Source organism: Prunus dulcis, chromosome 4 (assembly GCF_902201215.1).
Source record: "Prunus dulcis chromosome 4, ALMONDv2, whole genome shotgun sequence".
NCBI classification, from domain to species: Eukaryota; Viridiplantae; Streptophyta; class Magnoliopsida; order Rosales; family Rosaceae; genus Prunus; species Prunus dulcis.
Window position 1 is genome coordinate 11775454 of NC_047653.1, and position 15199 is coordinate 11790652.

Sequence of the window (15199 nt, forward strand, 5' to 3'; positions counted from 1 at the left end):
TTCAGAAGAAGTGGCATTGTGTGTAATTTTGATATTTTTTAATGATGTTTTTGTAAAATTAGGTACTACATTTTGGTCTTTGGCCTTATGCTAATTAGATGAAAGAATAATACTAGTCTTACCATATTTTTATACCACAATTTTATACCACACGATGTGGCAGCTGATTGTACATACCACATCATGTAAAATAATTGTTTCTGTTTTTCTAATTTTATTTATTAAAATACACTTCATTCATTTTATTGATGTGGCATATGATATGGACATGCCACATCATGTGGTATAGAAATGTGGGATAAAAATGTGGTAAGTGTAGCATTACTCTTAGATGAAATTGTATTCCTATCGTCCAAATTAGTAAACTATATTGTGTTTTAAAACTAAAGGTATCAGAGGGTGCCGATTTAATGGGTCTGATAGATTATAAGTGGTTAAGTTATGGACAATATCAATAATATTGGTAGTAGATATACACCTCTCTACATTCATATATGAGTTGAACCTGAGACATATCCTCCAATCAAATATGGCACCTTTCCTTCACATTGTGGTTATTTTGGACAAAATTGAATTTTTTTTTTCTCCAAGAATCAAATACTTTTATTAAAGCGAACACGAACATTAGCATCTCCAACTAAGGTATTAAACAACCAATCTAGAGGTACAAAATCCCAATAGTAACTACCACCTACCCTACAGAGTTTCAACGCTTTGTCTCTCATCCTAAGAGGAGATATATGACGATAATCAAGTAATGTCGCAAATTTAACACTTCCAAACCTATTTGCGATGTGAGATGCGACGTTACTAATTATGGTATCGCAATTATGTTGGCGGGAATCACCCGCGTGTAAAATTACATGTATTTGCAAGGGCCACGTCGACCGTCGCAAATGGGCATTTTTCTTGTAGTGCTCTAATACCCCTGATGAGAAAAATCGTCTCTTTGTATTAGAATGAACCAGTGGTTACAAAATGAAGTATTCTGGTATTTATACCAATGTTAATACAAAGACTGTGTGACTAACTAAGCTGGAATGTAGCAAACTAAATGTACAGAATTAGTTACTAATCCTGAAGAGCTATAATCTGCTGCCGTCCCTAGCATTATTGTTAATAGAATGATAATGCTACAACATGGTTAAAGTTAGTGGACAAAAACACGTTCTCTTTCCTCTTACTTAAAGTAATGGGAATATGGTAAACAAGGATTGAGTATATGAAAATTTCACCCTATGGAAAACCAGGCGCATGCATGGTAATTAAACTCTTTTCCAATCAATCAGAACGATGTTTTAATCACCTCTTCATTCATGTTTCCTCATAAACCACGACGCTAAATCACCGTCGTTGTTAAAATATACAACGTCATCAACAAATACAAAACGACGCCTTTGTACTGCAAAAAGATCTAAAAAAGCAGTCGAGGATGAGAATAGACGACCAACTCTCTAAAAAAACTGTCGTTAAAAAGGAAAAATATGACACATATTAACAGAACAAGGTCGCAAGATAGACATACAACGACGAAAATTAAAATAAGACGCCGTTAAATATCATTTTCACGACAATAAAAAATATGACGCCTTTAAATACATTAGAAGACGACGTTATTGATTCCTACTACGTCGCCTATATAAAAACAGCCGTCGTAAAATAAATTTTCCACTTCGATTTTTCTATAAAAGATGACGGGGAAATAGTTGTCAGTGTCATTATTTACGACGTATGTATTTATAGAGTAGACGTTGAACAACGAAACAACGTCGGTTACAAATATATGAGAGTCGTATTACAAAATTTATACGCCCTATTTTCAGAAACAAACAACGACGATAAATATTAGACGTTGTTAAATAAAACAACGTCGAAAACAAATAAAAAAAGACGTGTTTAGTCTGCTAAAGTTTTAAAAAATAGTCGAGGATGAGAATAGACGACCAACTCAAACAAATCACCGTCTTTAAAAAGGAAAAATATGACACATATTAAAAGAACAAGGCCGCAAGATAGACATACAACGACGACATCTAAAACACTACGCCGTTAAATATAATTTTCACGACAAGAAAAAATATGACGCCTTTAAATACATGAGAAGACGACGTTATTGAAATCTACTACGTCTCTTATTTACAAACAACCGTCGTGAAATAAATTTTCCACTTCGATTTTTTTAAAAAAGATGACGTGGAAATAGTTGTCAGTGTCATTATTTACGACGTATGTATTTATATAGTTGACGTTGAAATGCTAAACAACGTCGGTGGCATTTATATAGTCGACGTTGTATTTATATGTATTCATTACTCACGACGCACTTATTAATGTAGACGACGTTGAACTTCTAAACAACGTCGGTTCCAAATAAATGAGAGCCGTATTACAGAACATATAGACGGCGTTGATTATGATTAGAGCCGTATTACAAATAACGTCGTTTAATTGATATTAGATGGTGGTTATAATGAATTACCGTCGGAATTCATTTCATTCCTCTTCGTTTATAAAAGAACTTGCGACGTGGAAAATGTATGATGACGTCGTATTTTTTAACGTTCAGATTATTTATCTCGCTTTTTAGACGTCGGTATTATGGGATTGGAGTCGTGTTATTTAGAATTACATGGCGGTTCTTAATCCTTCCCCGACGTGATATCCTGAATAATTGCTTCACAATAGCATCGTGGTTCTTCATTGTTACGTTGCTTTAAGACGTCGGTAAATATGCTGAATAACTGGTTCACCATAACGTCGTGTTTTATTTGAACAGACGTTGTTTTTTATGCAGAATATAATGATATAATCTGGATCCAGTATTTTTTGCACTGATTGTTTTGTGGCCAAAACCTGTATAATGAAAGTGAAGAAATCACATTACAATATATTACAAAATTAATGTCATACACTACCAATTACATAAGCATCATTCAATCCATATATCTTCACACCCACCTCGAATATTTTGACCACCTAACTCACCCACCAGTTCATCAAATGTGTCAACATTTGGCATCCCTCTAGTAAATGGCTCACACTCAATTATCACATCACCTAAGACTTCATCACCAATAACATCATTATATTCTCTATTAGGCATTGATAACACTACCGACCAACCACGATGCATCGGGTCGTCAACAAAAAAATATTTGTTTGACTTGAGAAGCCAAAACAAATTGGTCATTCCTATGTCCAATTTTACTCAAATCTACAAGGGTAAATCCAAGTTCGTCGACTACAAGACCAGAACTATCAATCCAATCACACCTAAAGACTGGGATTGTAAACTTTTGGTAGTCAAGGTCCCAAATTTCTTGAATGACACCATAGAAACCCATATTTGAGAGAATTGGGTTTTTATCCTTGGCACTAGCAACTTGCATGGTATGTGCAAGTAAATAAACTCCACTATTTTGAGTTGTCCACACATCATCTTGTGCCTTGATATTGAATTTAATACCTTTAATAAGATAGCTCCTATATAATGGCACTGCCATGTTTGGACCAGCTGCTAGCCACCTTAAATTTTCTGATACGCCATGATTGTCTCCCTCAAGTTCACTTTGAACCTGCAAATTAATCAAATCTTAATTCAATCTAACATAGAAATAAGAAGAAAATTAAAAGAGAAATATGTTATTCAACAACATATACCTTGAAGCGTAGCCATTGAATGAAAGTGCTATTGTGCTTATCCAGCAGCCACTTTGTTCTCTTTCTAAATTTTGGATAAGCAGTCTTGATGTGGATCATATGTTGCCTACATGACACTAAAAATTCAAGCATTACGGTCCCAAATATATAAGATAAACATAAGAAATAATTTAAAATGGAAACTTAAAGAATAAAACTCATACGTACTCGATATAAGGTAGGACTTCTTCCGTATTCTCCAAGACATATAGATGTGCTTGATTCAACAGGTCCTGATCAACTACGCTCACTGTGCAACCTGATAATGGCTTTGAAACTCCCATCTTTTGGCTTGAAGGCACTCCAACTGTATTAACATCAGATAAATGCTGAGTACAAAACTCTACCGCTTCTTCAGCTATATACCGCTCAGCAATGCAACCTTCGGGACGAGTACGATTCTTAACATACCCCTTCAGCACTTTCATATATCTTTCAAACGGATACATCCACCTAAAATATACTGGCCCACATAGACGAACTTCTCTGACAAGATGTACTACTAGATGAACCATGATATCAAAGAATGAAGGGGGGAAGTACTTCTCAAGCAAACACAGAGTAACTACTACATCTTCTTCCAACTTATCTAGCTTGGAAACATCAACAGTCTTTGCACATATAGCATTGAAGAAGAAGCACAAACGAGTTATTGCATACCTTGCAAGCTTCTCCAAAACAGAACGAATTGCCACAGGGAGCAATTGTTGCATTAAGGTATGACAATCATGTGATTTAAGGCCAAGAAGTCTTGAATCTTGTAAAGATACAAGATTTTTAATATTTGAAGAATAACCTTCGGGGACCTTCATACCATAGAAAGAATTGCAAACCTCTCTCTTCTCTGCTCTTGACAAATTCCAAGGCCCAGGAGGCAAACGAGTACGTCTTTCTCCATACTGGGTTTGCAAATCAGTTTTGACCCCCATGTTCAATAAATCTAATCGAGCAGCAATCCCATCTTTATTTTTTCCAAGGATCTCCAGCAATGTACCAATGATACTATCGCAAACATTCTTCTCAATGTGCATAACATCTAGGGCATGCCTCACAGGAAGGTATTTCCAATACTCGAGATCAAAGAATATTGATTTCTTCTTCCAACAAACTCTGTCACCATTTTCAACCATATGCAGCACTTCTTCTCCGGTTAATGGCTCTGGAGGTATGCCATATTCAGGTTTCCCATTAAAAGCTGCACGTTGCCTCCTATATGGATGATTGATTGGTAACCATTTTCTATGCCCAATGTAACAAATTTTGTGGCCATTTTTCAACCTGTGACTAGGTGTATCATCGCCGCATATTTGACAAGCTTTATATCCTTTAACAACACAACCAGATAAGTTTCCATAGGCGGGGAAATCATTAATTGTCCACATTAATGCAGCTCGGAGTGTAAAGTATTCTCCATTATGTGCATCATACACTCCTCTAATCCCAACCCACAAAGATTTTAAATCATCAATCAAAGGCTCCAAGTAGACGTCTATATCATTTTCGGGTTGTTTAGGACCGGAAATCAATAAGGTTAACATCATGAACTTTCGTTTCATGCACAGCCATGAAGGGAGATTATATGTAACTAAGATAACCGGCCAACAACTATATTTGCTACTTAGAGAACTGTGGGGATTGAATCCATCAGATGAAAGAGCCAATCTCAAGTTTCTCGGCTCATTACCAAACTCAGGCCACGTCAACCCTCGTAAATGGGCATTTTTCTTGTAGTACTCTAATACCCCTGATGAGAAAAATCGTCTCTTTGTATTAGAATGAACCAGTGGTTACAAAATGAAGTATTCTGGTATTTATACCCATGTTAATACAAAGACTGTGTGACTAACTAAGCTGGAATGTAGCTAACTAAATGTACAGAATTAGTCACTAATCCTGAACAGCTATAATCCGCTGCTGTCCCTAGCATTATTATTAATAGAATGATAATGCTACAACATGATTTAAGGTAGTGGACAAAAGTACTCTCTTTCCTCTTACTTAAAGTAACGGGAATATGATAAACGAGGATTGAGTATATGAAAATTTCACCCTATGAAAACCACAGGTGCATGCATGGTAATTAAACTCTTTTCAAATCAATCATAAATGTTTGGTAAGAAAATTAGAGTTTAAGAGAAAGAAGGCGACATGAATTTTTGTTTTGGTTTTGTTTTGAGTGGAAGAAAGTACTTTTTTTAGGAAAAGTATACTGTTAGAAAGAAGGATGTGATATATATACTATTGTTAGTTTTGTTGTATCTTTCCCTTTTATTTTGGGAGCTGATTTCCCCACTCCTCTTTTCTCTACTTACAGTCCCTTTTGCTTTTAAATACTTTTTAATCAATTTTGTTCATTCTCTTTCTTATTCTACCATTATTCTACATTAATTTCCTTTTTACTTCACTTTTATATTATTTCTTTTTCTTTATACTTAATTTTCTAACTTACACTCCATTTTCAGCATTAAAGGGAAGAAAAAAAAACTTACTTTTTTTCTCAATTAAAAGAAGAAAAAAAATACTAAAAATGGAGTGCAGTGCTGCCACTTGCGCCATGTTAAGGCCGCCCCTTTTAATATCCTTTTCATGCATGTTTTCAGCGTGGGAGGCAAAGGCGTGTCATGACAGCATGTTTACAAAATATCGATCGAATTATTGATGGGTTAATTCTCAGTTAACGTTGGATAATATTATTTCAGTAAAAAACCACTATAGTTTTTAGTTTTTGTGGATTTGGATTTTGGCCTACCACAGCAACAGCCTGCAATACCGGAGAAGCTATATAGCTAGAGTCTTTTGCTTATTTACTTACTTTGCTGTGAGAGGAGAAAGAATTTTGTGGGTTTTAAAAGGGATCGGTGGGTATGAGGATCGCAGATTGGGAGATTGGAAGAGAGAGGAGAGACGGTGGTAAGTTCGGATAGTGAGAGAACCGCGTTTATGTTGCCAAATTAAAATTACGGCTAGTTCCCTTGTTAGAAAAAAAGAAAAAGAAAAAGATCTAAAAGCCTTTTCTCTTCTCTCCTATCTTTCTCCCAGCTATCTTTCGCTTCTCTCCTATCTTTCTCCCAGCTCAATTTCAAATAAGTTTATAGGTTTTCAACAAAAAAGAGAAAAAAGATCATTTATGTTTATTTAATGGCAATTTTGACGGAATGAAGCCGTAAAGTTTATATTAAAAAAAGGTCAAGGGGATTCTAGCAAAGAAAATCGCAGCAAATTAAGGATCCAAATCCCTTTGTAAATCCCTCTTTATGGAGATTAATATATACATGCATAAATTCTCAAATAATTTGGTATCAAAGGGTGCCGACTTAATTGGTCTGATAGATTATATGTGGTTGAGTTGGGGACAATATCAATAATATTGGTAGTAGTAGACCGATTATATACACCGTCTCGACGTTCGTATATGAGTTGAACCTAAGACATATCCTCCAATCAAATATGGCACCTTTCCTTCATATTGTGGTTATTTTGCAAAAAATTGATGAGTACGTTAGTTTAAGAGTGTTACTATTTCCACCCACCTTTCTTATTTCCCACACACTTTATCTTCAAAATTTTAAAAACAAATTTACCTCTTTATAAAATGACTTGTAAGAACTTAGGGAAAAAAAATCTCAACACAGCCTCCACAGCCTTCAACGTCTTATCAATGTTCTCATGTGCTTTCAGGATAAAATTTGTTGTAATATGTACTATATTCAAACAAACCCAATAAGAAAATATGAACAAAGGATTAAAATTAATTGTGAAAGAAATTCAAAATCCCAACACTTCCAGAGAGATCGTTTAATTTCTGTTGGGATTCATGTTTAACACATGTTGGATATCTTCCAGCTGTGCCCATCTATAGTTATATAGCTAGGTTAGAGAGGGTGAGGGAGAGACAAAGACAGACGCTTTCACTATAAATAGGTAAGAACCATAGCTCTTCAACTCACACCAATCCTTGAGCAATTAAGATTATTATTCTCTACCTCCGATCTCTTCCAGATTCTAAGCTAGCAATACAATGTCTGTTCAAGTTTCACTTGCATCGGATCAACCTCAAACCCCTAAGGCCACTCCTGATGATGTTAATCGACGTTGTGCTAATTTTTCTCCGAGCATGTGGGGCTATCATTTTCTGTCATATGCTTCTGTGGTAGGCTAATACTATATATACTTCGTATCTGCAACAATTATTTTGAATATGTATATATATATATATATATATATATATATATTTTCATTACTAGAGATTCATGGTTTAAATTTGCATGCTGAAGTTCCTATCTTTTTAATGGCCTTTCAATCTGTTTTTGTAGGAAACAAACATCAAAGCTAAGCAACGTGCCCAAGAACTGAAGGAAAAAGTGAAGATGATCATAATGGCTCCAGTTAAAAAGCCTTCACAAAAATTGGACTTGATTCATGACATCCAGCGCTTAGGTGTCTCTCACCATTTTGAAAATGAGATTGAGGAACTTCTGCAGCAAATTCACACCAGCTCCCATTGCAATACTGAGTCTGGGGACCAAGAAACTGATAATGAGCTTTACACTGCAGCGCTCCGATTTCGATTACTCAGACAACAAGGTTATAATATTTCATGCGGTACGTAGCCCTCATGGTTTGTTTTATAATTATGGATAATTTTCTTCCCCTGATCATGGTTTGTTTTAAAAATGCCTCATCATGCAGATATATTCAATAATTTCAAGGACAGTGATGGGAAATTTAAGGAATCTCTGGTGAATGATGTAGTAGGACTTTTAAGCTTGTACGAAGCCACACATCTTAGGATCCACGGAGAGGATATACTTGATGAGGCCTTAACCTTCACCACCACTCATCTTGAATCTGCAACGCACCATTTAAGCCCCGTACTTTCGAAACAAGTCACTCATGCCCTGTACCAGCCATTCTGGAAGGGCTTGCCAAGGCTAGAAACAAGGCATTACCTGTCTCTCTATCAGGAACGCGATTCACAGAACGAGACTCTCCTGAATTTTGCAAAGCTGGATTTCAATCTACTGCAACAAGTTCATCAAAGAGAACTAAGTGAAATTTCAAGGTTAATGTATCATATATTGTCAATCAGTTTTAATCTCCTATTTACATTAGCATAATGTAATTAATTCATGCAGGTGGTGGAAGGACTTAGACTTTGTAAACAAGCTACCTTTTGCAAGAGACAGAGTAGTTGAGAGCTACTTTTGGGCTTCGGGAGTACACTTTGAGCCCCAATATTACTTCGCTAGGAGAACACTATGCAAAGTTACTGCTTTGGTAGTCATCATTGATGACATCTATGATGTGTATGGCACACATGAGGAATTACAGCTCTTTACTGAAGCTGTTGAAAGGTTCAAAATAGTAGTCCTTATTTTGTTAGTATTAGTATTTTGAAAAAAAACCTCAGCGATTGATGAAATTTTACATATGACACTCCAAAAGTCGTCGTGCACTCATCCAAAACAATTATGAAAAAACTTTTTTGGAGTTTCTATAAGAGCATCCACAGTTGTTTGGTTGGGGGGGGGGGGGGACAATGTAAATCTAAGATGTATAATTTTTCCTCTCTTTTCTCAGGTGGGTCCCGCCTGCAAAAGATGTAAAAATAGATGCAAATGTGCATTTTATTTTACATCTCCACGGCGGTGATGTATATTTACACCCCTTTACATCTTCCCATTGAAGATGATTCCGGTGACAAGAGGTGTATATTTAACTTACACCTCCTTATACACCCTCCCATTGTTAATGCTCTAACAGCTCCTCATAGTATATCTGAATAAGCCGTAACAAGACATGCATAGTCTTATATCATCTTATATTTATGTGATAAGGTGGGACATATCTGCTATGGATCATCTGCCAGAATACATGAAAGTTTGCTATCAGGCACTATTGGATGTTTACGTTGAAATTGAAGAAATTCTTGCAAATGAGGGAAACTTATATAGCATCCACTACGCAAGAGAAGCAGTAAGCCTCATGAATTAATATTTTCATGCCTATAATATTATGCCATTATAAATTAGAGTTTTTTTTTAAAAATTTTTATAATAAATATAAAATTTTTATTTTTAAATATTAGTAAGTCAATCTAAATGTAATAAATATGTTCATTTCTTAATACATTTTTTTTTTTAACTAAGGACATTTTTTGGTATTTTGAATATTTTATCATTCTCTGTCTTTCTCTTTTTATAAATAGATTATATATAAATTTTTTTTTTTTTTATTACTGGTTTTGCATGAATTTGGTCACTAGGCTTAATTTTTTTTTTTTTTTCCCAATGATGAAATTGAATTTGTGTGTAAAACTCAGTGACAAAATGTTTTTTTCCCCACGTTTTTTTGTGTATGATGAAATTATAGAGAGATTACAGATTAATTACATGGTTTGGTCTTTCAGATGAAAGTCCAAGTTAGAGCTTACCTCCGAGAAGCCAAATGGTTCCATCAGAAATACACACCAACAATGGATGAATACATGTCGGCAGCGCTTGATACATCCTACTTCATGATGGCAACCACATCCTTTGTTGGAATGGGAGATATTGCTACCAAAGACTCCATGGATTGGGTGTTCAACGACCCTAATAAGATGGTAAAGGCTGCATCATTAATTGGTAGACTCATGGATGACATCAAGACTCACCAGGTACTTTTATATGTCAAAAGTACTAATTAAAATAAGATAAGATTACATTTTTAAAAAATTCTAATGTAGTCACTTTGTTTTTTTCGTTTCTTAATTATTTGAATTGTCCCCCATAACTTACCCCTTTCAAGCCTTAACCTTCATGTCTATATTAATGCAGTTTGAGCAAAAGAGAGGACATGTTGCCTCAGCTGTGGAATGCTACATGAAAGAATATGGTGTCACAGAAGAAGAAGCAAATATCGAACTAAGCAAGCAAGTGAATAATGCATGGAAGGACATAAACGAAACGTGCATCCGGAACACCACCATCCCCATGCCCCTGTTACTGCGAATTCTGAATCTTGCACGTGTGGTTGAAGTTGTATACAAGCATGGTGATGGCTTTACTCATGCTGGAATTTTTCTCAAGGATTCTGTAGTTTCTCTGTTTGTAGAACCTGTGCCCTTATAGGCCCAGAATTTGAACTTGTCCTTTGTTGGAGCATAAAATTTCTGGTCCTCCAACAAGTAATCTTATGTCCTTGTTCAGAAGCCGATCACCATACTTCGCTTGCCACAAATGAGAGAGAAGGGAGTACCTGCAAGAGAAAACACAGATGCCCAAATCAGTGTCTAGAAATATCATAGTAGAATCAGAATATCCCTTACCCAAGTTCTGTAGTAAAATAAGGAGCCAGTCTTCCATGATTGGAATTTGGAACCATTATTTGAATTAATTAGTTTGGTGTTTCTGTTTGTTCTTGATGCTATGAATGAAATAAAATTTGTTTAACTTTTTAGCATATACAATCCAATTGCATTTGCAGGGACTTGTAGGGGAAGTTCCATTGTAAGCCAATTCAATCCAATTTTACATCATAGTCCAATCCAATGGCAGTTACAAATTAGTTAGTAGAGTGAGAATCTGGTTGTATTTATATTATCAAGAGGTAAATAACTTAGTTGATACACAGTTCTTTACATGGGCCTGGATCCACTGCAAATCTTCTCTTTGAGAATAAACTTGATCACGTATCTCTTGCATGAGTTTACCAATTGACTCACGTTCCATACCTATACAACTTATGAAGGTACGGTAGAAATACCCATTTTCTCTTTCGTGGTCATAGACTCATAGGCTCTATCTAACCATCAAGCTTCACCATTGACAAAACGACATAGAAATAAATATTACTGAACACAATTATTCCTTTGCTTAGTAAAATATGGCACATGTATATAGCATAATACATGGGAGAGAGGTGAGGGGTTGGGCAGTTGGGTGCTGCGGGAGGGGGTTATAGGGAGAGTTGGTTCTGTGCCACGTCAACAATTTAATAGGCTTTTTAACGGAATCGAACAACATGGACCAACTTGAACTATTCTTGATAGAAAAAAACCTCCAGGATGAAAGATAGTTCGTGAATCTCATGGATGTTTTGTGATAAAAACCCAGCATAATAAGTACATAAGAGGAGCTTCACTAATATACCCAAAATAGAGGCTGAAATTATAAAAATAAAAATAAAAAACCCACATGGAATGCATTTTAGAAACACACCCAAAACTCATTTATTACATAACAAATTGGTGTTGAAGTTCCTATAAATTACGTGACTGCCATTGATCAACTTAAAAGAAGCCTAACACAAAAAACTTAAATAGCACCCAGAACAAGCCCAACCTAATTTTATAAAATAAAATTATTAAAATAAAATAAAAACCCAAACAATTCATTACAAACAAAATGTCTTGAAAACCATAGTTTCATTAACGTGTCATGTTGATTAATGACTGTAATGTTTCATACCTTTATTGTCAAGTTGATTAATGGTTGTGATGTTTCAGTCTAGGGTAATAACACTGTGGTTTACTGTCATGTTGATTAATGGCTGTAATGTTCCAGTCTAGATAATAACACTGCTAGTTTCCTATAACATCTTATTTCTCATGCATGTCTACCATGTAATGTTCCAGTCTAGGGTAATAACACTTTCATTCTAGGGTCATAACACTACTAGTTTCCTATGATATCCTATTTCTAGTTCATGTTTACCCCTGTAATGTTCTAGTTTAAGGTAATAACACTGCTAGTTTCCTATGATATCCTATTTCTAATGCATGTCTACCCATATAATGTTCCAGTATAGGGTAATAACACTGCTATTTTGTAATGTTCCAGTCTTAGGTAATAACATTGCTAATTTACTGTCATGTTGATTAATGGCTATAATGTTCCAGTCTAAGGTAATAACACTGCTAGTTTACTGTCATGTTGATTAATGGTTGTAATATTCTAGTCTATGGTAATAACACTGCTAGTTTCATATGACATCCTATTTCTAATGCATGTCTACCCCGTGTAATGTTCCAGTCTAGGGTAATAACATTGCTAATTTTCTATGACATCTTATTTCTAATGCATATCTACCCTTGCAATGTTCCAGTCTAAAGTAATAACACAGCTAGTGTACGATGTTGATTAATGCTTGTCTTGTTGCTATTTCTAATACATGTCCACCAAAGCAAAGACGAAAGAACAAACCAAACCAACTCAAAACAAGCCGAGCCCAAATTGTTAATACTATCATGTCGTAAAAGTACATTGTTAATACTCTGTCATAGAAGTACATAGTTAAACAAAAATGAGATCCATAACTGACGTAGTAACAGAGGATAAATCAATCATCAAAGCTCAAAATACATTTCAAAAAATCAACTAAAATCTGAAGAGAAACACATAATTGAAGCAAAAGATCAAAAATCTCTAGTCCAAACCAAACAACGACGACGACAATAAAGAGGACGATGATAACGACAACGACCTGTTGAAAGAGGAGTAGGGCTCGAAGATGAGGATGAAGAATATAGTTGAACCTGAGATTGAGCTTCAATGGAAGCTACTCTTGCTCCAACATCGAGAAAACACCAACGAGAAAGGAGAAAATAAATCAGATTTGGTCTTTTGGCATATTTGATTTTTTGGCAGATTTGGTTTTTTTGGGAGATTTGGTGCAGATTTGATTTTTCTCTCTTAAATCCATAGCACAAGGGCAATATAGGTATTTTACACACACAAATAAACTAAAAAATAGCTATTAAATTATAAAATTTACAGCTATCAATTTTTGGGTTTTTTTTTTTTTTTGGTGTGTTTATAGTTTTTAAATGGTATAGGATTTCTTTATAAGACTATGTCTAAGATTTGGTGACAGGACCCGACCCAATTTTCACTTTGGAATTCGGGCCAAGTCCTGTGCGTGTCCGACACCTGACTGATGTCGGGCACAAATGACCTTCGTACCCTTCTTATCTCAAATTCTTTTCAAATTTCTCCTCGACTTCTGCCGAAATTTCGGCAGAGTCTCCCTTGTATTTTGACCAATCCCAAAATTTTCCACCTGTTAAACAATCAATAAATCCAACCCAACAGCCAGAATGTCTCAAGTAACAGATCTCAACTTCGTTTTTCCACTAATACTAGATATCAGAGCATATTCTAAAGTTTTCGAGGTTTTAAGGATTTTCTACTAAACTCTACCTTACTTGATGGCGCGGAAGCTATGAATGGCCCGGTGGTGGATCCCGCGTACTTCTACGGCCTGGGGGCGAAAAACAGGTTGAAAATGTGAGTGGACCAAACATAAGATTCTTGAAAACAGTTAAAATCATAATAACCCCCATAGTAAAAATAACTTGATAAGTAAGGCTAAAGTTCACCTGTGTTTAATATAAGGTATTCATCCGAATATATATATATAATCGTATGCATGTAGCTTCGTAAAACTGAACAATTATATGAAGATATAAAATGCGCAAATATCAAAGAAACTGGTTTGAAATAGCTGAAAACCATAACTGAATAAAAGAGCTTAAAATCCTTGGAAAATACCACCTATTTGTACCCCTGTCATATCCGTCAATTCCCCTGGCAGGTCTCGGGCGCCACGCAGTCCACCCGAGCCGCAAACTGGCGAAATCAGGGGACTATGATCAGCTTGTCCCGCCGGCAGATTCCTCGGTGACACCAAGTCAGCTCGAGTCGCTCTGGCAGGATGCAGGGGACCGTAGTCAGCCTGATCCGCAATCATGGCAGGTCTCGGGGACACAGAGTCAGCCGAGCCGCAATCCTAGCAGGTCTCGGGACACCAAGTCTGCCGAGCCGCAAATCCTGGCACTCACGGTCCGAGCGTCCCCGTGACTCGTGAGGCAAAGTCAAGTGCACTGACGTAACTGAAATCAGACTGGATGTCCGTAGATATCGGTCCGACTCTGGGTAATCACCATAAATAAACGGGTACATGGTGGTCTAATTAGAAAATCTGATAACTTTTTGAAATCTGATAAATTAACTGTAGTCTCAATGCCGTTGCTATTCTATTATATAAAACTCAAGGTATGCTTCTAAATATAACCTCCATCATATATGTAACTCCAAATATTTAACAGTATAAAACATGCTCAAAGGCATACAAAATACCTTGAGTTTACGGGGACAAAATACCTTGAGTTTTCGATGATATCTTTTGTCTAGACAAATTCATGATTTATTGAAAAAAAAAAAAAAAACTCTAAAAATTGATAAAACCAGATAAGTCTTACACCCTCAATTCAAATATTGAAATTCTTGTACAACCGCGACAAATCTGGATCACCCCACTTCATTTCTTGGTGTAAAAATAAAAAAGGTAGGGTATGGGGTATAAAAACGGAGAATCTATTCTCTTTTTAACTAAAAAAATCTTGGAGATTATATATAACTACATTTATAAATAAAATATTTTCTTTAAAAAGAGAAAAGGTCGTACATGAAATGAAAGGAAAAAAGTCAAAGAACAAAAAAAGGCCATTATTTCTGAT

General features: G+C 35.6%; 1 protein-coding gene across 1 annotated transcript; it reads left to right on the forward strand.

The window, feature by feature from the left end:
- Nucleotides 1-7717: 7717 nt before the first annotated feature.
- On the forward strand, nt 7718-10811 carry LOC117625883 ((-)-germacrene D synthase-like). The gene is made up of 7 exons (XM_034357473.1): nt 7718-7849; nt 8013-8301; nt 8389-8761; nt 8835-9053; nt 9537-9675; nt 10109-10357; nt 10518-10811. Exons 1-7 carry the CDS (start codon nt 7718-7720, stop codon nt 10809-10811), a joined length of 1695 nt encoding a protein of 564 aa, XP_034213364.1.
- Nucleotides 10812-15199: the final 4388 nt, after the last annotated feature.

What these genes read in the sequence shown, in the direction of transcription:
- LOC117625883 (XM_034357473.1), top strand. Translation starts at nt 7,718, where the DNA reads ATGTCTGTTCAAGTTTCACTTGCATCGGATCAACCTCAAACCCCTAAG. An exon ending in GAACTAAGTGAAATTTCAAG is followed by an intron (nt 8,762 to 8,834) that starts GTTAATGTATCA and finishes TAATTCATGCAG; the next exon opens with GTGGTGGAAGGACTTAGACT. An exon ending in TCCACTACGCAAGAGAAGCA is followed by an intron (nt 9,676 to 10,108) that starts GTAAGCCTCATG and finishes TTGGTCTTTCAG; the next exon opens with ATGAAAGTCCAAGTTAGAGC.